This window comes from Coregonus lavaretus, assembly GCF_964263955.1.
Source record: "Coregonus lavaretus genome assembly, contig: HAP1_SCAFFOLD_3552, whole genome shotgun sequence".
Lineage (NCBI taxonomy): Eukaryota > Metazoa > Chordata > Actinopteri > Salmoniformes > Salmonidae > Coregonus > Coregonus lavaretus.
In genome coordinates this window covers 25,622-48,875 of record NW_028159859.1, presented here as the reverse complement: position 1 = coordinate 48,875, position 23,254 = coordinate 25,622, and the positions used below count along the sequence as shown (strand labels likewise).

At 43.6% G+C, this 23,254-nt stretch overlaps 2 protein-coding genes across 2 annotated transcripts; both read left to right on the top strand.

Moving 5' to 3' along the window:
* Positions 1-15: 15 nt before the first annotated feature.
* Positions 16-18,067, top strand: armc3 (armadillo repeat containing 3; the record flags this gene model as incomplete). The annotated part of the gene is made up of 18 exons (XM_084196735.1): positions 16-71; positions 331-379; positions 473-590; positions 2,113-2,238; positions 2,409-2,477; positions 2,620-2,795; positions 2,895-3,089; positions 3,295-3,478; positions 3,664-3,816; positions 3,899-4,007; positions 4,917-5,166; positions 7,008-7,144; positions 9,352-9,520; positions 9,726-9,826; positions 16,585-16,683; positions 17,002-17,202; positions 17,609-17,771; positions 17,861-18,067. Exons 2-18 carry the CDS (start codon positions 332-334, stop codon positions 18,065-18,067), a joined length of 2,505 nt encoding a protein of 834 aa, XP_084052861.1. The 5' UTR covers positions 16-71; position 331.
* Positions 18,068-20,465: 2,398 nt separating this feature from the next.
* On the top strand, positions 20,466-23,023 carry msrb2 (methionine sulfoxide reductase B2). Its single transcript, XM_084196734.1, has 5 exons — positions 20,466-20,674; positions 21,110-21,207; positions 21,553-21,629; positions 21,783-21,930; positions 22,068-23,023. The coding sequence occupies exons 1-5, from the start codon at positions 20,557-20,559 to the stop codon at positions 22,194-22,196; spliced, it is 570 nt and encodes a 189-aa protein (XP_084052860.1). The 5' UTR covers positions 20,466-20,556; the 3' UTR covers positions 22,197-23,023.
* Positions 23,024-23,254: the final 231 nt, after the last annotated feature.

Below are 23,254 nucleotides of genomic sequence, written 5' to 3'. Positions count from 1 at the left end.
AGTTAGCTAAAAAGCTAGCTGAAAACCTGTAGGCTAGCTAGGTACTGACCGCCCGCAGACTTCAACAACAGGTAACAAAAGGTTAATTATTCAAATAGTTATTAGGAAGATCATCATACATTACCTAAAGCCACCTCGTTTGGACGTCCAGTGTAATTATCACGCTCTCTTGCAACGTTACCTGTTCTGTGTAAACCAGTGCTTGCCAAAGTTGACACCCACTTTCTGTGTAAACCAGTGCTTGCCAAAGTTGACACCCACTTAGTCATCGACAGCATGTAATAATGGGTAAATAAGATTGCAAAAAAAAAAGGTGCTTTATTGTTTCAGGATGGGGAAGAAAGTGAAAAAAGAGAGTGAGCCTCCATCTAAGGATGTGGTAAGAAGATTAAGATAATTTAGCTGTTGTGATGAGGTCAATTTAATGAGAAGTCAAACTCTCTGCCTCTCTCTTTTGTGTCTCTTTCTCTAGTTTGACCCCCTGCCGATTGAGAGTAAGAAGGCAGCCACTGTGGTCCTCATGCTCAATTCCCCTGAAGAGGAGGTTTTGGCTAAAGCTTGCGAAGCCATCCACAAATTTGCAGAGAAAGGTATGTTTTACCATTGATGGTCATGTTCGTGAGAGAACCAACATCATAGCCATATGGTATAATTTCTTCCTAAAGTAATCACATTATCTGAAATAACTTGACTGTGGAAAGATATGTAATGAAGGTGATATGTTAATTTCACCCTGGACCAAAGCTTAGGAGCAGCTTACCTACTGAGCATAAAGCCATCTCTCTCTCTCTCTCTCTCTCTCTCTCTCTCTCTCTCTCAATTCAATTCAATTCAATTCAATTCAATTCAATAGACTTCATTGACATGGCAAGTTAAATTACTTACATTGTCAAAGTATACATATAACAAAACTGGTGGGACCAACAGCAATAATAATAGTAGTAGTGGAAATGGGATCACCATTAACAGCAACTACAACAACAATATTAATGAGAATAACAATACATTAAAGCAATAGTAGTCGACCAGTCTCAACATGACTGAGAAGACACATTACATGGTATGAAAGCCAAAACAAAACAGGAAATATTATTGACATTACATTACACTTTTCACTGGCTGTCCCTCAGGTTGTGGCAGGAGGACACATACAGTTGAAGTCGGAAGTTTACATACACTTAGGTTGGAGTCATTAAAACTCATTTTTCAACCACTCCACACATTTCTTGTTAACAAACTATAGTTTTGGCAAGTCGGTTAGGACATCTACTTTGTGCATGAAACAAGTAACTTTTCCAACAATTGTTTACAGACAGATTATTTCACTTATAATTCACTGTATCACAATTCCAGTGGTTCAGAAGTTTACATACACTAAGTTGATTGTTTTGGGTGACTTGTTTGTCAGTTAGAGTGTGGAGGGTGTAAATGTGGTCTGTTGTACGATAATAAAAAAAATTCATCCAAACTGGCTTCTGCTTAGGATGTTGTGTTCATCAAGGAAATGATGTAGTCTGCTGTTTATGATACTGCAGAGAATTTTCCCCAAGTTGCTGTTAACGCAAATTCCTCTGTAATTATTTGGGTCAAATTTGTCTCAATTTTTATAGATTGGTGTGATCAATCCTTGGTTCCAAATGTCGGGGAAAATACTTGCAGTTAGGATAATGTTGAAGAGTTTGAGTATAGCCAATTTGAATTGGTGGTCTGTATATTTGATCATTTCATTAAAAAAACCATCAGCACCACATGCCTTTTTGGGTTGGAGAGTGCAAAGTTTTTCCAATAATTCTTGTTCTGTAATTGGGGTATCCACAGGATTCTGATAGTCTTTGACTGCTGATTCAAGGATTTGTAATTTTTCTTCTATATCTTGTTGTTCTGGGTTCTTTGTTATATTGCTGTAGAGGTTTGCAAAGTGATTTCTCCACATATCCCCATTTTAGATAGCCAATTCCTCATTATGAGGTTTGTTTAATTTATTCAAATTCTCACAGAAATTGTTTGATTCTATTGATTCCTCAATTACATCCAGCTGATTTCTAATGTGCTGTTCCTTTTTTGTTCTCTCTCTCTCTCTCTCTCTCTCTCCCTGTCTCCCCCTGGTGACAGGTGATGAGAACAGGAGTTCTCTGCTGGGGCTGGGGGCGGTGGAGCCTCTGTCTCACCTCATCTCCCACGAAGACAAGCTGGTCCGCCGCAACGCCTTCATGGCCCTGGGGGTCATGGCTGCCAACAGTAAGGACCCCTGCCCTAACTACTGCTGTAGGAGTAGTAACACAACGCACAATGCAAAATCAGTTGTTTAGGGTCGGTCTGGAGTCTGTTCACAGTCTGTTCACTTGTGACTGAAGACAAGATTGTAGCCATAAACTTTGGGTAACCTCTGTTTCTGCTCTGTTTGAAAGGTGATGTAAAAAGACTTCTGAAGAAACTGAATGTCATTCCTTCTGTCATCGGAAAGCTGTCACCTGAAGGTATTCTCTGGCTGGGCGTGGCTCGCATCTTCTCAAGTATCAGTCATATGTTAAATCATTGTGACATTTCATTGTATCTGCCTGTCTGTCTATATCTGTGTGTACCTGTGTGTTTGTTTATATGTGTGTACTTCTGTGCCAGAGGATGTTGTGGTCCATGAGTTTGCCACCCTGTGCCTGGCCTCCCTGTCGGTGGACTTCAGCTGTAAGGTCCAGATCTCGGACCAGGAAGGACTAGAGCCACTTATACAGCTTCTGTCCAGCCCTGACCCTGATGTCAAGAAGAACTCTGTGGAGTCTATCTACAACCTGGTGCAGGTGTGTGTGTGTGACCGACGGGGCTTGAACCCAAGCCTCCTGCTCGCCACAAGACTGTGTTAGCCTGCTGAGCTAAAGCCCCATGTTACATGTGTGTAGGACCTCCCCAGCCGCGTGGCTGTGCGTGAGCTAAATGGCGTCCCCCCGCTCCTGGAGCTGTTGAGATCTGAGTTCCCGGTCATCCAGCAGCTATCCCTGAGGACGCTGGTGATCATAACCACAGATACCGACACACGAGCCACCTTCAGGGAGGAGCAGGGCTTTGACAGGCTGCTGGAGTTCCTCTGCAACAAGGTCTGTGTGGCTCAGACCCACCTGGGTCAAATATATTGATCACATACTTGGAAGTACCTGTAAAGTATTTGAGGTGCTCTTGATCAAGCTTGCAAGCTTGCACTTTTGGGACAATTCTATTGAATTCATTCTACCAGGTAAACAAAATGAAGCGTATCTCGAGTGTGAAGGAATTTGACTCCTGCCTTCTGTTTGTGTCCTGTAGGAGTTCAGTGATCTGCATGTAGAAGCCCTCCAGCTGGTATCTAACTGTCTGGAGGACAGAGACAGTCTCCAGCTGATCCAAGAGACTGGAGGTCTCCAGAGGTTACTGCAGTTCATCACCACTCCCACCCTGCCGGACATACAGACACACGCTGTCAAGGCCATCTACAGGGTGGCTCAGAGCTGTAAGGGCTAAGTGTATGTTTGTCTGTGTGTGAGTGTGTGTGTGTGTGTGTGTTTGAATGCTTAAGTGTGTGAGTGTGTGTGTTCCCCCATTCCCTGCCCCCCTCCCGCCCCCAAATCATCGGCTTTCTCTCTCTCTCTCTTACTCCCCCCACCCCCTCTCTCTTTCTGTCTCTCTGTCCTTCAGCGGAGAACCGCAAGCTGCTCCATGAGCAGGACATAGAGCGGTCGCTGGTGGAGCTGCTGTCTCTAGAGGATGACAGTGTGAGGACTGCTACCTGTCAGGCTATCGCTGCCATGAGTCTACACCTGGCCAGCAAAGACTCTTTCAGAGCCCTGGGTGAGACACACACACACAGGCGTGTGCAAACACACACTGACACACACCCGGGCCCTAACCCTAAACTTTCCTTGTGTTCCAGACGGTATCCGTGCGGTGGTGCAGCTGCTGGGGGGTGAGGGGGGTGAGGTGAGAGAGGCTGCAGCCCAGGCACTGTCCAGCCTTACCAACAGCAACCAGCTCAATGCATAGTGAGTTTCACACACACCTAATGTACTGTATTGCCTTCTCTCTCTCTACATCTCTCTCTCTACCTCTCTACCGCTCTCTCTCTACCTCTCTCTCTACCTCTCTCTCGCTCTACCGCTCTACCGCTCTCTCTCTCTACCTCTCTACCTCTCTCTCTACCACTCTCTCTCTCTACTGCTCTCTCTCTCTACTGCTCTCTCTCTCTCTCTCTCTCTCTCTCTCTCTCTCTCTCTCTCTCTCTCTCTCTCTCTCTCTCTCTCTCTCTCTCTCTCTCTCTCTCTCTCTCTCTCTCTCTCTCTACCTCTCTAGCTCTCTCATTCTCTCTACCTCTCTACCGCCCCCTCTCTCGCTCTACCGCTCTCTCTCTACCTCTCTACCTCTCTCTCTCTACCACTCTCTCTACCTCTCTCTCGCTCTACCGCTCTACCGCTCTCTCTCTCTACCTCTCTACCTCTCTCTCTCTACTGCTCTCTCTCTCTACTGCTCTCTCTCTTTCTCTCTCTTTCTCTCTCTCTCTCTCTCTCTCTCTCTCTCTACCTCTCTACCGCCCCCTCTCTCGCTCTACCGCTCTACCGCTCTCTCTCTACCTCTCTCCGCCTCTCTCTCTACCTCTTTCTCTCTACCGCTCTACCTCTCTCTTTCTATCTCTCTACCTCTCTCTCTCTATCTCTCTCTCTCTACCTCTCTACCTCTCTCTCTACCTCTCTCTCTCTCTCTCTTTCTCTCTCCTCTCTCTCTCTACCTCTCTCTCTCTATACCTCTCTCTCTCTACCTCTCTACCTCTCTCTCTCTACCTCTCTCTCTCTCTACCTCTCTTCCGCTCTACCTCTATGTCACTCCCTCAGTGTTATGTACACTTTGTGTGTGTGTGCGTGCGTCCATTCATGCGTGCGTGTCTGTGTGTGTGTCAGTGCTGTCTATGAGGCTGAGGGAGATGAGGGCATGGTTCAGCAGCTCCGTGACGTTATTCCCGGTGCGGTGGCTCACGCTGCAGCCGTCCTCACCAATATGGCCGAACAGGAAGTCCTCCGCTGCAGCATCCTGTCCCACGGGGCCATGGCTGCCCTCCTGGAGCCGCTGCAGTCTGCGGACACACACACCCTGGTTCGAGCCACGCAGGCCGTCGCCGCTCTCGCCTGCGATGCTGAGGGACGGGCAGACGTGAGTGTGTCTTTGTCCGAAGTGCTGGTCTTTCAGACCTGGATCAAATATTTGTCAAATTCTTGAGCTGCACATACACTACCAGTCAAAAGTTTGGACACACCTACTCATTCCAGGGTTTTTCTTTATTTAGGTTATTTTTTACATTGTAGAATAATAGTGAAGACATCAAAACTATGAAATAACACATATGGAATCATGTAGTAACCAAAAAAGTGTTAAACAAATAAAAATATAGTTTATATTTGAGATTATTCAAATAGTCACCCTTAGCCTTGATGACAGTTTAGCAAACTTTTTTTTTTTTTTTTTTTTTTTTGTTTTTTAGGTGAATGGATCAGCTTAATATTGCAGATATATTGTATCTTCTATCAATGTAATTGTCTGCATCACTTCCAATCCCCCATGTTTTTTTTTATTTTTTATATATATACTCCCCTTTATTACTTTTCAACCCCACCATCCTTTCCCTACTTGGAGTAAATTAGTGAACAACATTGCCCAGGCGTCTACTTCCGGTCTATACTTACTATCTACACCTTATGGACTCTTGGCATTCTCTCAACCAACTTCATGAGGTAGACACCAGGAATGCATTTCAATTAACAGGTGTGCCTTCTTAAAAGTTAATTTGTGGAATTTATTTCCTCAATACGGAACATTTCAAGAACTTTGAAAGTTTCTTCAAGTGCAGCCGCAAAAACCATCAAGAACTATGATGAAACTGGCTCTCATGAGGACTGCCACAGGAATGGAAGACCCAGAGTTACCTCTGCTGCAGAGGATAAGTTCATTAGCGTTACCAGCCTCAAATTGCAGCCCATATAAATGTTTCACAGAGTTCAAGTAACAGACACTCAACATCAACTGTTCAGAGGGGACTGTGTGAATCAGGCCTTCGTGGTCGAATTGCTGCAAAGAAACCACTACTAAAGGACATCAATAAGAAGAAGAGACTTGCTTGGGCCAAGAAACATGAGCTGTGGACATTAGACCGGTGGAAATGTGTCCTTTGGTCTGGAGTCCAAATTTGAGATTATTGGTTCCAACCACTGTGTCTTTGTGAGACGCGGTGTGGGTGAACGGATGATCTCTGCATGTGTAGTTCCCTCTGTAAAGCATGGAGGAGGAGGTGTTATGGTGTGGGAGTGCTTTGCTGGTGACACTGTCTGTGATTTATTTAGAATTCAAGGCACACTTCACCAGCATGGCTACCACAGCATTCTGCAGCGATACGCCATCCCATCTGGTTTGGGCTTAGTGGGACTATCATTTGTTTTTTCAACAGGACAATGACCCAATACACCTCCAGGCTGTGTAAGGGCTATTTTACCAAGAAGGAGAGTGATGGAGTGCTGCATCAGATGACCTGGCCTCCACAATCCCCCGACCTCAACCCAATTGAGATGGTTTGGGATGAGTCGGACGGCAGAGTGAAGGAAAAGCAGCCAACAAGTGCTCAGCATATGTGGAAACTCCTGCAAGGCTGTTGGAAAAGCATTCCAGGTGAAGTTGAGAGAATACCAAGAGTGTGCAAAGCTATCATCAAAGCAAAGGGTGGCTATTTGAAGAATCTCAAATATAAAATATATTTTGATTTGTTTAACACTTTTTTGGTTTTACAACATAATTCCATATGTGTTATTTCATAGTTTTGATGTCTTCACTATTATTCTACAATGTAGAAAATAGTAAAAATAAAGAAAAACCCTTGAATGAGTAGGTTTGTCCAAACTTTTGACTTCTACTGTAGTTTGCCTGGTACAGTGGAACCAATGGAATAGTCCCAAAAGTGCAAACTCCAACTCCTTCCTCTCATTCCATCTCTTCCTGTTGTTTAGCTGAGGAATGCGGGAGGCCTTGTCCCATTGGTCCAACTGCTACGGTCCAATCACAAGGAGGTTCGCCGCAATGCATGCTGGGCCATCAGTGTGTGTGCCAACGATGAGCCCACTGCCGTGGAGATGTGCAAGCTGGGGTGAGTGTGTGTGTGTATGTGAATACCACAGATTGCATAATGAAATGCTGTTGTGATTATAATCTCTAGAGATTATAGACACACACACACAAACACACATACAGTGAGGGAAAAAAGTATTTGATCCCCTGCTGATTTTGTACGTTTGCCCACTTACAAAGAAATGATCAGTCTATAATTTTAATGGTAGGTTTATTTGAACAGTGAGAGACAGAATAACAACAAAAAAATCCAGAAAAACGCATGTCAAAAATGTTATAAATTGATTTGCATTTTAATGAGGGAAATAAGTATTTGACCCCCTCTCAAACAGAAACATTTCTGTTTCCCAGGTGTCTTTTTTACAGGTAACGAGCTGAGATTAGGAGCACACTCTTAAAGGGAGTGCTCCTAATCTCAGTTTGTTACCTGTATAAAAGACACCTGTCCACAGAAGCAATCAATCAATCAGATTCCAAACTCTCCACTATGGCCAAGACCAAAGAGCTCTCCAAGGATGTCAGGGACAAGATTGTAGACCTACACAAGGCTGGAATGGGCTACAAGACCATCGCCAAGGAGCTTGGTGAGAAGGTGACAACAGTTGGTGCAATTATTCACAAATGGAAGAAACACAAAATAACTGTCAATCTCCCTCGGCCTGGGGCTCCATGCAAGAGCTCACCTCGTGGAGTTGCAATGATCATGAGAACGGTGAGGAATCAGCCCAGAACTACACGGGAGGATCTTGTCAATGATCTCAAGGCAGCTGGGACCATAGTCACCAAGAAAACAATTGGTAACACACTACGCCGTGAAGGACTGAAATCCTGCAGCGCCCGCAAGGTCCCCCTGCTCAAGAAAGCACATATACAGGCCCGTCTGAAGTTTGCCAATGAACATCTGAATGATTCAGAGGAGAACTGGGTGAAAGTGTTGTGGTCAGATGAGACCAAAATCGAGCTCTTTGGCATTAACTCAACTCGCCGTGTTTGGAGGAGGAGGAATGCTGCCTATGACCCCAAGAATACCATCCCCACCGTCAAACATGGAGGTGGAAACATTATGCTTTGGGGGTGTTTTTCTGCTAAGGGGACAGGACAACTTCACCGCATCAAAGGGACGATGGACGGCGCCATGTACCGTCAAATCTTGGGTGAGAACCTCCTTCCCTCAGCCAGGGCATTGAAAGTGGGTCGTGGATGGGTATTCCAGCATGACAATGACCCAAAACACACGGCCAAGGCAACAAAGGAGTGGCTCAAGAAGAAGCACATTACGGTCCTGGAGTGGCCTAGCCAGTCTCCAGACCTTAATCCCATAGAAAATCTGTGGAGGGAGCTGAAGGTTCAAGTTGCCAAATGTCAGGCTCTAAACCTTAATGACTTGGAGAAGATCTGCAAAGAGGAGTGGGACAAAATCCCTCCTGAGATGTGTGCAAACCTGGTGGCCAACTACAAGAAACGTCTGACCTCTGAGATTGCCAACAAGGGTTTTGCCACCAAGTACTAAGTCATGTTTTGCAGAGGGTGTCACGGATTCAGCCGAGGCTGCTCCTCCTCCTTGCTCGGGCAGGCTACCGGAGTACTAGCTGCTACCGATCTATGTTTCTGTGTTCTACTTGTCTTGTCTTTATTGTTCACACCTGGTTCCCATTAGGTATTGATTACTTCCCTATTTAACCCTCTGGCTCCCACTGTATGTTGTGCGTGTTTGTTCATGTTTGGTTGTCGTCTGGTGAGCGGGTTTGTTTCCTCCCTGTGTGGAGGTTATGTTAATTATGTTACCTACGAGTAAAGTACGTTTTCGATTAACTCTATGTCCTGCGCCTGAGTTCGTCTTACCGCATCACACTGACAAAAAATACTTATTTCCCTCATAAAAATGCAAATCAATTTATAACATTTTTGACATGCGTTTTTCAGGATTTTTTTGTTGTTATTCTGTCTCTCACTGTTCAAATAAACCTACCATTAAAATTATAGACTGATCATGTCTTTGTCAGTGGGCAAACGTACAAAATCAGCAGGGGATAAAATACTTTTTTCCCTCACTGTAGTAGTATTTTAGTGGTGATCCATGGGAGAGATTTACTAAGGAGCCAGCAGATGGCAGTATTGCTCTGTTCAATTTAGTGTCAGCTGTGAAGGTGTGTGTTTATTTGTGTGTGTTGTGTTGTGTATGACAATGTGTGTTTGTCTGTGTGTGTTTATCTGTGTGTGTGTCAGGGCCTTGGACTTGTTGCAGGAGATCAACAGCTCAGATAACCGTAGGAATAAGTTTAGTGAGATTGCTCTAAAGAGACTGCTGGACTCCAACCTGTCTCTCAAATACAGCCTGACCAACACACTGGCTTCCACAGACATCACTATGGACGGCTTCTACGACCCTGGACAGGTAGGGTTGAGGGTGTGTGTGTTACATCCTTCTCAGCACTTACGCTTGCCTCCTGCTAGTCTCTCTCTCTCTCTCTCTCTCTGTCTCTCTCTGTCTCTCTGTCTCTCTCTCTCTCTCTCTGTCTCTCTCTCTCTCTCTGTCTCTCTCTCTCTCTCTCTCTCTCTCTCTCTCTCTCTCTCTCTGTCTCTCTCTCTGTCTCTTTCAGGCTCGTTCGGGCCAGAGGGTGTTGACTCTAGAGGATCTGTCTAAACAGCCAGTCAACCAGCGACGGCCTGTCATTGCTATTAACGCAAAACCCCCCGACACGTGAGTATGATTATCGTTCACACCAACCCAACGACATACATACATATATATATATATATATATATACAGTTGAAGTCGGAAGTTTACCTTAACCTTAGCCAAATACATTTAAACTCAGTTTATCACAATTCCAGACATATAATCCTAGTAAAAATTCCCTGTTTTAGGTCAGTTAGGATCACCACTTTATTTTAAGAATGTGAAATGTCAGAATAATAGTAGAGAGAATTATTTCTTTCAGCTTTTATTTCTTTCATCACATTCCCAGTGGGTCAGAAGTTTACATACACTCAATTATTATTTGGTAGCATTGCCTTTAAATTGTTTAACTTGGGTCAAACGTTTCGGGTAGCCTTCCACAAGCTTCCCACAATAAGTTGGGTGAATTTTGGGCCATTCCTCTTGACAGAGCTGGTGTAACTGAGTCAGGTTTGTAGGCCTCCTTGCTCGCACACGCTTTTTCAGTTCTGCCCACAAATGTTCTATAGGACTGAGGTCAGGGCTTTGTGATGGCCACTCCAATACCTTGACTTTGTTGTCCTTAAACCATTTTGCCACAACTTTGGAAGTATGCTTGGGGTCATTGTCCATTTGGAAGACCCATTTGCGACCAAGCTTTAACTTCCTGACTGATGTCTTGAGATGTTGCTTCAATATATCCACATAATTTTCCTTCCTCATGATGCCATCTATTTTGTGAAGTGCACCAGTCCCTCCTGCAGCAAAGCACCCCCACAGCATGATGCTGCCACCCCCGTGCTTCACGGTTGGGATGGTGTTCTTCGGCTTGCAAGTGACCCCATTTTTCCTCCAAACATAACGATGGTCATTATGGCCAAACAGTTCTATTTTTGTTTCATCAGACCAGAGGACATTTCTCCAAAAAGTACGATATTTGTCCCCATGTGCAGTTGCAAACCCTAGTCTGGCTTTTTTATGGCGGTTTTGGAGCAGTAGCTTCTTCCTTGCTGAGCGGCCTTTCAGGTTATGTCGATATAGGACTCGTTTTACTGTGGATATTTTCCTCCAGCATCTTTACAAGGTCCTTTGCTGTTGTTCTGGGATTGATTTGCACCTTTCGCACCAAAGTACGTTCATCTCTAGGAGACAGAACGCGTCTCCATCCTGAGCGGTATGACGGCTGCGTGGTCCCATGGTGTTTATATTTGCGTACTATTGTTTGTACAGATGAACGTGGTACCTTCAGGCGTTTGGAAATTGCTCCCAAGGATGAACCAGACTTGTGGAGGTCCACAATTTGTTTTCGGAGGTCTTGGCTGATTTCTTATGATTTTCCCATGATGTCAAGCAAAGAGGCACTGAGTTTGAAGGTAGGCCTTGAAATACATCCACAGGTACACCTCCAATTGACTCAAATGATGTCAATTAACCTATCAGAAGCTTCTAAAGTCATGACATACTTTTCTGAAATGTTCCAAGCTGTTTAAAGGCACAGTCAATTTAGTGTATGTAAACTTCTGACCCACTGGAATTGTGATACTGTGAAATAATCTGTCTGTAAACAATTGTTGGAAAAATTACTTGTGTCATGCTCAAAGTAGATGTCCTAACTGACTTGCCAAAACTATAGTTTGTTAACAAGAAATTTGTGGAGTGGTTGAAAAATTAGTTTTAATGTCTCCAACCTAAGTGTATGTAAACTTCCGACTTCAACTGTATACAGTGGGGGAAAAAAGTATTTAGTCAGCTACCAATTGTGCAAGTTCTCCCACTTAAAAAGATGAGAGAGGCCTGTAATTTTCATCATAGGTACACGTCAACTATGACAGACAAATTGAGATTTTTTTCCAGAAAATCACATTGTAGGATTTTTTATGAATTTATTTGCAAATTATGGTGGAAAATAAGTATTTGGTCACCTACAAACAAGCAAGATTTCTGGCTCTCACAGACCTGTAACTTCTTCTTTAAGAGGCTCCTCTGTCCTCCACTCGTTACCTGTATTAATGGCACCTGTTTGAACTTGTTATCAGTATAAAAGACACCTGTCCACAACCTCAAACAGTCACACTCCAAACTCCACTATGGCCAAGACCAAAGAGCTGTCAAAGGACACCAGAAACAAAATTGTAGACCTGCACCAGGCTGGGAAGACTGAATCTGCAATAGGTAAGCAGCTTGGTTTGAAGAAATCAACTGTGGGAGCAATTATTAGGAAATGGAAGACATACAAGACCACTGATAATCTCCCTCGATCTGGGGCTCCACGCAAGATCTCACCCCGTGGGGTCAAAATGATCACAAGAACGGTGAGCAAAAATCCCAGAACCACACGTGGGGACCTAGTGAATGACCTGCAGAGAGCTGGGACCAAAGTAACAAAGCCTACCATCAGTAACACACTACGCCGCCAGGGACTCAAATCCTGCAGTGCCAGACGTGTCCCCCTGCTTAAGCCAGTACATGTCCAGGCCCGTCTGAAGTTTGCTAGAGTGCATTTGGATTATCCAGAAGAGGATTGGGAGAATGTCATATGGTCAGATGAAACCAAAATAGAACTTTTTGGTAAAAACTCAACTCGTCGTGTTTGGAGGACAAAGAATGCTGAGTTGCATCCAAAGAACACCATACCTACTGTGAAGCATGGGGGTGGAAACATCATGCTTTGGGGCTGTTTTTCTGCAAAGGGACCAGGACGACTGATCCGTGTAAAGGAAAGAATGAATGGGGCCATGTATCGTCAGATTTTGAGTGAAAACCTCCTTCCATCAGCAAGGGCATTGAAGATGAAATGTGGCTGGGTCTTTCAGCATGACAATGATCCCAAACACACCGCCCGGGCAACGAAGGAGTGGCTTCGTAAGAAGCATTTCAAGGTCCTGGAGTGGCCTAGCCAGTCTCCATATCTCAACCCCATAGAAAATCTTTGGAGGGAGTTGAAAGTCTGTGTTGCCCAGCGACAGCCCCGAAACATCACTGCTCTAGAGGAGATCTGCATGGAGGAATGGGCCAAAATACCAGCAACAGTGTGTGAAGACTTACAGAAAACATTTGACCTGTGTCATTGCCAACAAAGGGTATATAACAAAGTATTGAGAAACTTGTTATTGACCAAATACTTATTTTCCACCATAATTTGCAAATAAATTCATTAAAAATCCTACAATGTGATTTTTTTTCCTCATTTTGTCTCTCATAGTTGACGTGTACCTATGATGAAAATTACAGGCCTCTCTCATCTTTTTAAGTGGGAGAACTTGCACAATTGGTGGCTGACTAAATACTTTTTTCCCCCACTGTATATAGTACCAGTCAAAAGGTTGGACACACCTACTCATTCAAGGGTTTTTCTTTATTTTTACTATTTTCTACATTGTAGAATAATAGTGAAGACATTAAAACCATGAAATAACACAAATGGAATCATGTAGTAACCAAAAAACGTTGAAAGTTTCTTTAAGTGCAGTCGTAAAAACCATCAAGCGCTATGATGAAACTGGCTCTCATGAGGACCGCCACAGGAATGGAAGACCCAGAGTTACCTCTGCTGCAGAGGATAAGTTCATTAGAGTTACCAGCCTCAGAAATTGCAGCCCAAATAAAAGCTTCACAGAGCTTCACAGACACAACTCAACATCAACTGTTCAGAGGGGACTGTGTGAATCAGGCCTTCATGGTCGAATTGCTGCAAAGAAAACCACTATTAAAGGACACCAATAATAAGAAGAGACCTGCTTGGGCCAAGAAACACGAGCAATGGACATTAGACCGGTGGAAATGTGTCCTTTGGTCTGGAGTCCAAATTTGAAATTTTTGGTTCCAACTGCCGTGTCTTTGTGAGACGCTGTGTGGGTGAACGGATGATCTCCGCATGTGTAGTTCCCACTGTAAAGCATGGAGGAGGAGGTGTTATGGTGTGGGGGTGCTTTGCTGGTGACACTGTCTGTGATTTATTTAGAATTCAAGGCACACTTCACCAGCATGGCTACCACAGAATTCTGCAGCGATACGCCATCCCATCTGGTTTGGGCTTAGTGGGACTATCATTTGTTTTTCATCAGGACAATGACCCAACACACATCCAGGCTGTGTAAGGGCTATTTTACCAAGAAGGAGAGTGATGGAGTGCTGTAGCAGATGACCTGGCCTCCACAATCCCCCGACCTCATCCCAATTGAAATGGTTTGGAATGAGTCGGACAGCAGAGTGAAGGAAAAGCAGCCAACAAGTGCTCAGCATATGTGAGAACTCCTTCAAGAATGTTGGAAAAGCATTCCAGGTGAAGCTGGTTGAGAGAATGTCAAGAGTGTGCAAAGCTGTCATCAATGCAAAGGGTGACTATTTGAAGAATCTCAAATATAAAATATATTTTGATTTGTTTAACACTTCTTTGTTTCATAGTTTTGATGTCTTCACTATTATTCTACAATGTAAAAAATAGTAAAAATAATGAAAAGCCCTTGAATGAGTAGGTGTGTCCAAACTTTTGACTGGTACTGTATATATATGAATTAACCTTGGTGTCTGGCTCCTGGGTTTAGAGATTGTAGCTTCTAGATTCCCCCTTCTTTTTCTGGGCCTCTCTCTGCCCAGGGCTGTGTTCCAAAACTCTTCAAACTCTGTCCTCTCATTTCCCTTTGCGTTGTTGACAATCCCCTCTGTGTGTCTGGTCTGTGAGCACTGACTCTGGAAGCCATGTGCTCTCTCCTCCACTATGCCCCCTCAGTGATAGAGTAGTGATAGCGTAGTGTGTAGTGATAGTGTAGTGGTAGTGATAGAGTAGTGATAGTGTAGTGTGTAGTGATAGAGTAGTGATAGTGTAGTGATAGTGTAGTGATAGTGTAGTGGTAGTGATAGAGTAGTGATAGGGTAGTGTGTAGTGATAGAGTAGTGATAGAGTAGTGTGTAGTGATAGTGTAGTGGTAGTGATAGGGTAGTGATAGGGTAGTGATAGAGTAGTGTGTAGTGGTAGTGATAGAGTAGTGATAGTGTAGTGTGTAGTGATAGAGTAGTGGTAGTGTGTAGTGATAGAGTAGTGTGTAGTGATAGGGTAGTGGTAGGGTAGTGTGTAGTGATGTGGTAGTGTGTAGTGATAGAGTAGTGTGTAGTGATAGAGTAGTGATAGAGTAGTGTGTAGTGATAGAGTAGTGTGTAGTGATAGAGTAGTAATAGAGTAGTGTGTAGTGATAGGGTAGTGTGTAGTGGTAGTGTGTAGTGATGTGGTAGTGTGTAGTGATAGGGTAGTGTGTAGTGATGGAGTAGTGTGTAGTGATAGAGTAGTGTGTAGTGATAGAGTAGTGTGTAGTGATAGAGTAGTGTGTAGTGATAGAGTAGTGTGTAGTGATAGAGCAGTGATAGAGTAGTGTGTAGTGATAGGGTAGTGTGTAGTGGTAGTGTGTAGTGATAGAGTAGTGTGTAGTGGTAGTGTGTAGTGATAGGGTAGTGTGTAGTGATGGAGTAGTGTGTAGTGATAGAGTAGTGTGTAGTGATAGAGTAGTGTGTAGTGATAGAGTAGTGTGTAGTGATAAGAGTAGTGATAGAGTAGTGTGTAGTGATAGAGTAGTGATAGAGTAGTGTGTAGTGATAGAGTAGTGTGTAGTGATAGAGTAGTGATAGAGTAGTGTGTAGTGATAGAGTAGTGTGTAGTGATAAGAGTATTAGTAGTGATAAGAGTATTAGTAGTGATTAGAGTAGTGATAGAGTAGTGTGTAGTGATAAAAGTATTAGTAGTGATAAGAGTAGTGATAGAGTAGTGTGTAGTGATAGAGTAGTGTGTAGTGATAGAGTAGTGTGTAGTGATAGAGTAGTGTGTAGTGATAGAGTAGTGGTAGTGATAGAGTAGTGTGTAGTGATAAGAGTATTAGTAGTGATAAGAGTAGTGATAGAGTAGTGTGTAGTGATAGAGTAGTGTGTAGTGATAGAGTAGTGTGTAGTGATAGAGTAGTGTGTAGTGATAGAGTAGTGTGTAGTGATAGAGTAGTGATAGAGTAGTGTGTAGTGATAGAGTAGTGTGTAGTGATAGAGTAGTGATAGAGTAGTGTGTAGTGATAGAGTAGTATGTAGTGATAAGAGTATTAGTAGTGATAAGAGTATTAGTAGTGATAAGAGTAGTGTGTAGTGATAGAGTAGTGATAGAGTAGTGTGTAGTGATAGAGTAGTGTGTAGTGATAGAGTAGTGATAGAGTAGTGGTAGTGATAGAGTAGTGTGTAGTGATAGAGTAGTGTGTAGTGATAGAGTAGTGTGTAGTGATAGAGTAGTGGTAGTGATAGAGTAGTGTGTAGTGATAGAGTAGTGATAGAGTAGTGGTAGTGATAGAGTTGTCCTATTGTTAGTGTTTAGGGGGAGAGGGGAGTAGATGTGGGACTGATGCTGCTGCATGTTAAACCTAACTGGGCTTCAGTCAGGTACAGTAGTCAGAGCCTGTAGTCAGGGCCTGTAGTCAGATACAGTAGTTGGGGATGGTAGTCAGGGACAGTAGTCAGTAGTCAGGGACAGTAGTCAGTAGTCAGGGACAGTAGTTGGAGATGGTAGTCAGGGACAGTAGTTGGAGATGGTAGTCAGGGCCAGTAGTCAGGGCTGGGAGCTATAGGGCTTCAGAAAGACACAACAACCATACATGCTACTCCCATCAGACTCATTAATAAGCTGACATTTAACTCCTTAAGGACTCACTGTATATGTCAATGCATCTACAGTATGTGCTTGGAGATGTTTTTGTTATCTGATCAGTGACTAGAATGAGCATGAAAGTGTGTGTGTGTGTGTGTTTTTTAACTGTACTGTACCTGTCCTGCAGGGTGTCAGTGGATCAGTCAGAGGAGAGGCAACAGGACAGCCCCACCGAGACTCGCACCGCATCTGTACTCAGCAGCAAGGGAACCACCAGGACCCCCAGGTGTGTGTGTGTGTGTGTGTGTGTGTGTGTGTGTGTGTGAGAGAGATAGAACAAGAGAGAGAGTGTATGTGTGTGTTAGAACTGAAGTACAGTCAATTAAATCAAATTTATTTTATAAAGCTCTTTTTACCAAGCGTAAAACCCCGAAGAGAAAACAATGCCGATTTAGAAGCACAGTGGAACTTAGAAAGAGAGGAACCTGGCTCTGCGGGGTGACCAGTCCTCTTCCAGCAGTATGTATCAATAGGACAGTTAAAGTGGGATAAAACATATCTTTGTCATTCTCTTTCCTTTCTCTCTCACACTCTCTTCCTGTAGTAAAGGGAGGAGTAAAGGGCGGAGGGAGGACGACAAACTGAGAGATGAGGATGAGAGTAAGCCCCAGCAGGAGATAGCCACGGTAACAGAGAAGCCGTGGATGCTTCCGTATGATGCTACATTCCACGCCCTGGTTACCAAGGCCACCAAGACCATCCTCCCGCTGCTTGCGGAGAGTGAGCAGTACAGCGCCTTAGCCAGGTCAGAAAGACAGCACTGAAATAACCTACAAATAATCAACTGACAACCAACACACAACCTCAAATGACTAACACACAACTAAGAATGAGCTACCCACAACTAACACACAACCCCACTAACAGGCATTTTACTTCTGCTCTTTTTTTCTGAACACTTTTTTTGTTGTTGTTTTTAATTTCATTTTTTTATTTTTTTATTTTTTTTATACATATTTTAATTTTTTAAACTTTTTTGTTAAAAATAAATGCACTGTTGGTTAAGGGCTGTAAGTAAGCATTTCACTGTAATGTCTGCACCTGTTGTATTCGGCGCATGTGGCCAATAAAATTTGATTTGATTTGATTCCTTTATCATTTGTTGTGGCTGCTGCCACTTAGCCCCTATCTGCTGTGTGATTGGCTATTAGGCTGGTGAGTGAGGTGATGGGCGGGGCGGTGGAGGTGGATAGACAGCATGACTTCCTGTGGGAGCTCCACCTCAGCGAGCTGCGCTACGAACTACAGTCCAACATCATCCCCATCGGACAGATACGCAAGGGAACCTACTACCATAGGGCTCTGCTTTATAAGGTGGGTAGTGTACTATCTCTCCCCCCTCTCTCTCTCTTTATCTCTCTCCCTCTCTCTTATTCTAGTCCCTAACTCCTCTCTCTCCCCAGGTGTTGGCTGACCGAATAGGTGTGAGTTGTAGCCTGGTGAGAGGGGAGTATAACCGGGCGTGGAATGAGGTCCTCCTCTCAGTTGGGACGCCCCACTACCCAAGGTGCCAGCCCCAGCCCAGAGCTCACCTGGTAGACCTCATACAGCAGCCTGGGAGGCTGCTGAGAGCCAATACACCCCAGGCTATACAATACCAGACTATATAACCACACCTTAAAATAAACTTTACAACTACACAATACCAGACTATATAACCACACCTTCAAATAAACTTTACAACTACACAATACCAGACTATATAACCACACCTTAAAATAGACGTTATAACTACACAATAACAGACTATATAACCACACGTTAAAATAGACATTATAACTACACAATACCAGACTATATAACCACACGTTAAAATAGACGTTATAACTACACAATACCAGACTATACCCTGGGAGGCTGCTAAGGACCAACACACCACACAACCCCAAGTTATACAATACCAGCTCGTTTTTTCCCGACTTCCCAGTTGTCTTGAACTCACTGAAGTCAAGTTTTTGCAGTTCCGAGTTAACAGCTGTTTTGAGCGCGGCACAAATCATGCTTCATTGACAGCATGGCCAATGTTGAATGTTTATCATTTTAAACTTGGAAAAGAGACCCTTAATCCCAGATTTGGGACCACACAGCCACTCCATTGAATAGCAGGTTAGTGACTGCTTTGCAATGCTTGCAGTTAGCCACTGTCACTAATTCATTCCAAACCACTCATTGTTGAATTTCCGATTTCCAACTGTGTAATGTTTATGTCCAATGGCCGATGAGCACCGATAAGTTTTATCTATAATTTGTCTTCATTATTTCTCTTCATATGACAAGGATTAAAAAGGATTTGCCAGTAGATTGTTGACTTGATTCATGATGATGACTGCTAGCTAAGATTTTGAAAGTATGATGTTGACATGATCCGTCCAATCAAAGCTACTGTAGATATAACGTGATTTGACATAATTTTATCTGTGGCCAATGACCTTGAGCCTTCTTGGATGGGCACTTCTAATGTAACTCTATGGCAGCACCCAAGGGGCTTGAATTTTCAAGCTCTACCCTTAGACTTGGCAGTGATGTACTGTCCCCACGAGTGACAGAACACGAAGCTAATCATGGCGCAACTAGAGAACATTACCAACACCTACGCTCCGTATTTTCCACTGGCTGCCCCACCACCACCACAGAAAGCACTGAGCTAGGCAGAAACACTTGCATTTTGGAGCTGCCTTACTCAAGAAAGCAAAAAAGAGACCATGTTTGTAAATGGCTTTATTAACTCAAATATTTTTTTTATATATTATTTTTTGTACACTGTTTGCAAACTGATATGTGACATGTATTAATGCCAAAATAACATGCAAAACAGGCATGTGAAACCCTGACCAAGGTTGCCACAGGTTGTTTTCCCCACAGGCAGGCAGGGCCCCCGACGTTCTATCTAATACCGACTGGGACTATAACATATGGACCACCCATACACCAAAAAAATGTATGCACGCATGACTGTAAGTCGCTTTGGATAAAAGCGTCTGCTAAATGGCATATTATTATTATTATGTGGTTAGCTGATACTTAAAATACCTAGCCAGGCAAAACCTGGGCACAGGAACGCGCCCCATCATAGCAAATGATGAATGAATGGCAAAGTTTGAGAGAATCAAAACCGCAATGTATCATGGGTAAATTGTGACTTACTGATCTACAAATAATAATGAATCATTATTTATGATGCAAAGTGATTTGTAGATCAGGCACTCGCCTGCAGTCGTTTTGATGCTGTCGAACATGGCCATTGACAGATCTCTGGATGGTCGTCACTAGTTACCACATCCACAAAGTCATAAACTCCGCCTATTTCTACAATTTATCTTCTTCAAATTTGATTTGAAACCTAACCTTGACTCTAACCTTAACCACACTGCTAACCTTATGTCTAACCCTGACCTTAAATTAAGACCAAAAAGCTATTTCCCCCCCCCTGAATTTATACGATATAGACACATTTTACTTTGTGAATGTGGTAACTAGTGGAAACCCTCTTTAATGTCGTCAGTGACAAACGTGACTTTCTTAAAAAGACAGTACAATTTTCAATGTAATGCATTGCAAAAGGTAAATAGTTATTGTACACAATGTAGAAACCTAATATTCCACCAATGACTTAGTATTTTCAATGGTAAATATTTGTATCAACATTTTAGCTTTTTATAATACACACATATCTTTACAGGGTTACATATTAGATTCTAGGGTACAACATGTGCTTCAAAAGTAGCTAAAATGCATATAGGCCTATTATAGGCTATATGCAATCAATTTAAAAAATCTTATTTTCTGGTGCACCTAAACAAATGTTGTGCTCCTAATGTTTTTAAGTTGGGAGCACCAGTACCAATGAAAATGTTTAATTTCGAGCCCTGCATCTAGTTTGCGACCGGGTCTTCCCAGTCCCTTATACTGGACAGCAGGGCGGGCTAGGGGGGAGACGGTCAGGCAGGGACCAAAAGGAACTCGCTGGAGCGTTCAAAGTCCTCAATGAGCGCAGATTAGGTCACAGCAGCGCAGATGCCAACAGGCTGCACTTGACTTCGATACAGACACTTGCTGCGCGGAGGACTGGAGCGCACAGCCTCAAACTGCAGGAGAAAACATGTCTCGTTTTATCGTCCGACTTTCGCTCGTCATCGCTCAGAGGGCGGCTGCCAAGTCCGTGTTGTTGCCCAAGACCAGAGTTACTGCTTTCATCCGCCCTGTCTCCACTAGTTCAGGTATGAGCTATTATGTTAGAATCGAATTAGGCTTCATAGAATGGAATTACATAGCTTGCATCTGGATAGGCTACTTTATTGTCAGTTAATATTACGTTTATTAGATACTATTTTAATATTCATAGTCTTTCTATAATTCTAAATAAATAAACATGTGTTTTTGGTCCTGTTATCTGTCACAGGCCTCCTGTCACATTTTTCATGGGGACACATTTGCTCCAAAGAGCAGAAACACATTGTGCTCAAAACTTAGTAGGAAAATGAAAAGCTTAAAGCAATTAATATAAAATAAATATATATATGACAAATAAACAAAATGCAACAAAACGCTGACCAAATTTTGCTTTTCAACGTGTGTGTGTGTGCGCGTGTGTGTGTGTGCGCATGTGTGTGTGTGTGTGTGTGTGTGTGTGTGTGCGCGTGTGCGTGTTACAGGCTTGCAATCACTGACTCGTTATAATGCGACGACCGACTGGCAGAAGACACTGACCTCTGAACAGTACGTGGTCACGAGGGAGAAGGGGACAGAGATGGTGAGTCACACACACATGAACACACACACACACATGAACACACACACGCATACGTCGCCTGTCCTCAGCATCAATGACCATAGACTGACAATTCATAAACATCAGTGGGTTCAGTGAGTAGGTTTGTATGGACTTTGTTCTTTGTTTATAGTCTTCCTCAGTGTGGAAGATAGGAGCAGTTGGTTAAAGAATGACATTCAGTATGGGCTGCATCTCAATAGTCTACAGTGGCTCCCTTTCCTCACGTTGGCACTGGTCTGAAAACACAGGCTAGGTTAAAGCAGTATGGTGGAAACCTAAAGAAAGACAACATATAGTGTTTCTACTCTGTGTATGTGTCCTCAGCCTTTCAGCGGTCTCTATCTGAACCATAGTGAGGTGGGGATGTACCACTGTGTGTGCTGCGACACTCCCCTCTTCAGGTAACCATCTAACCCCCCTATACCTCCCTAGAACTGGTCACACTTCACACTAACCCCTAACGTCTTCATTTTGACCTCTCTGTAATCCGAACCCGAATATCAGCATTTTAGACTAGATCTCTTACTAGACCTCTCTCTCTCTCTCCTCTCTAGTTCAGAGGCGAAGTATGACTCGGGCACAGGCTGGCCGGCGTTCAAAGAGGCTCATGGGACGTGGGAACGCGACGAGAGCCATGCATCCATCATCCGTCGCCCTGACAACACCCTGGGTAGCGCAGAGACAGAGGTCATCTGTAAACATGTGAGTTCCATTCTGGGTAATTATGCTGAGAGTCAATCAGACCATTGTGTACTGCAGGTGTTAGTGTGTGGGGGTGTTGGTGTGTTTGTGTTCTGTCTCCTCTAGTGTGTGGTCTCTGTGTGTGTGCATCGTTACAGTGTGACGCCCATCTGGGTCATGCATTTGAGGATGGACCAGACCCCACAGGACAGAGGTTCTGCATCAACAGCGTGTCTCTCAACTTCAGGCCCAGAGAATCCAGAGAACCCAGACCCGGCGACCAGTAGAACCCCTTAGAACCGCTTAGAACAATCTTAAACCACCTAGGCCTGACCAGAACCAACCTTCAAACCCAGAGAACACAAACCCAAGGACCAGTAGAACGCAACAGACCCAATATCTAGATCCCTAACCATGACCAGAGATCTCGTCATCAGGAATACTGTTTTTATATGTCTGTATTTTTCTGTAACTGATCATAGATGAGCTTGTGACCTATATTCACCATCTTCTCAACCATAGCCACAACTACTGTACAGTATATGTTAATGGTCACATTTTGTAATGTCTGTTAAGGGGTTTTCAATCACGTTCACTGGGTATCCAAGATTTAACTGCTTTTAACTGATAGATGGTCATTATGAGGTGACTTCACTAAAACTGCTGTAGGTCCCATGACAGCAAAGTCTGAAATTAGGAATTAATTCTAATATTGGCTCTAGAACTAAAAGGAAACCCCTGCTGTTGCTCAGCAGGACCAGGTTTGAAGACCACCGATGAATGACTGTTGTATGACCACTGTGTGACCACAACGGACCGCAGATTTAGGGTCTCATTTGTGGGCAAGTCCTGGGCACTGAACACCAGGGCTTAATGTCTGCTGTTGTGTACAGTTAGTCTGTATCTGTGATAGAACTTAAGGGGTCTACACAGTCTATGCAAACGGAGCCGACGGATGTTCATTTGTGTCGCTCTGTAAGTAGTTCTACGTACATTTGTGCAGCAGAATTTTTTGGAACACGACTGTGAGTGTGTAGACCCCTTTACTGTCACTTGAACCATTCAACATGGAGCATATTCTGTCAATAAAATGTATATATTTTTGTTTTCTTCATCTTGCCTGCTTGGACTGAGTTCTATTGTGCTCTGTTGACCAAAAAATATAGAGTCTCGTGTGTTCTAAAATGATCATAATTCACTGGATAAATCAGCCGAGGTGTCAACCATAACATCCATCCATCCATCCATAGAGAGAGCAACTGCCCCCTCTCATTGAAGCCACAAAGTTCAAGGCTGACCGCAGTACTACAGGCATCGTTTGCAGAAAACAGGATCCCCCATTATA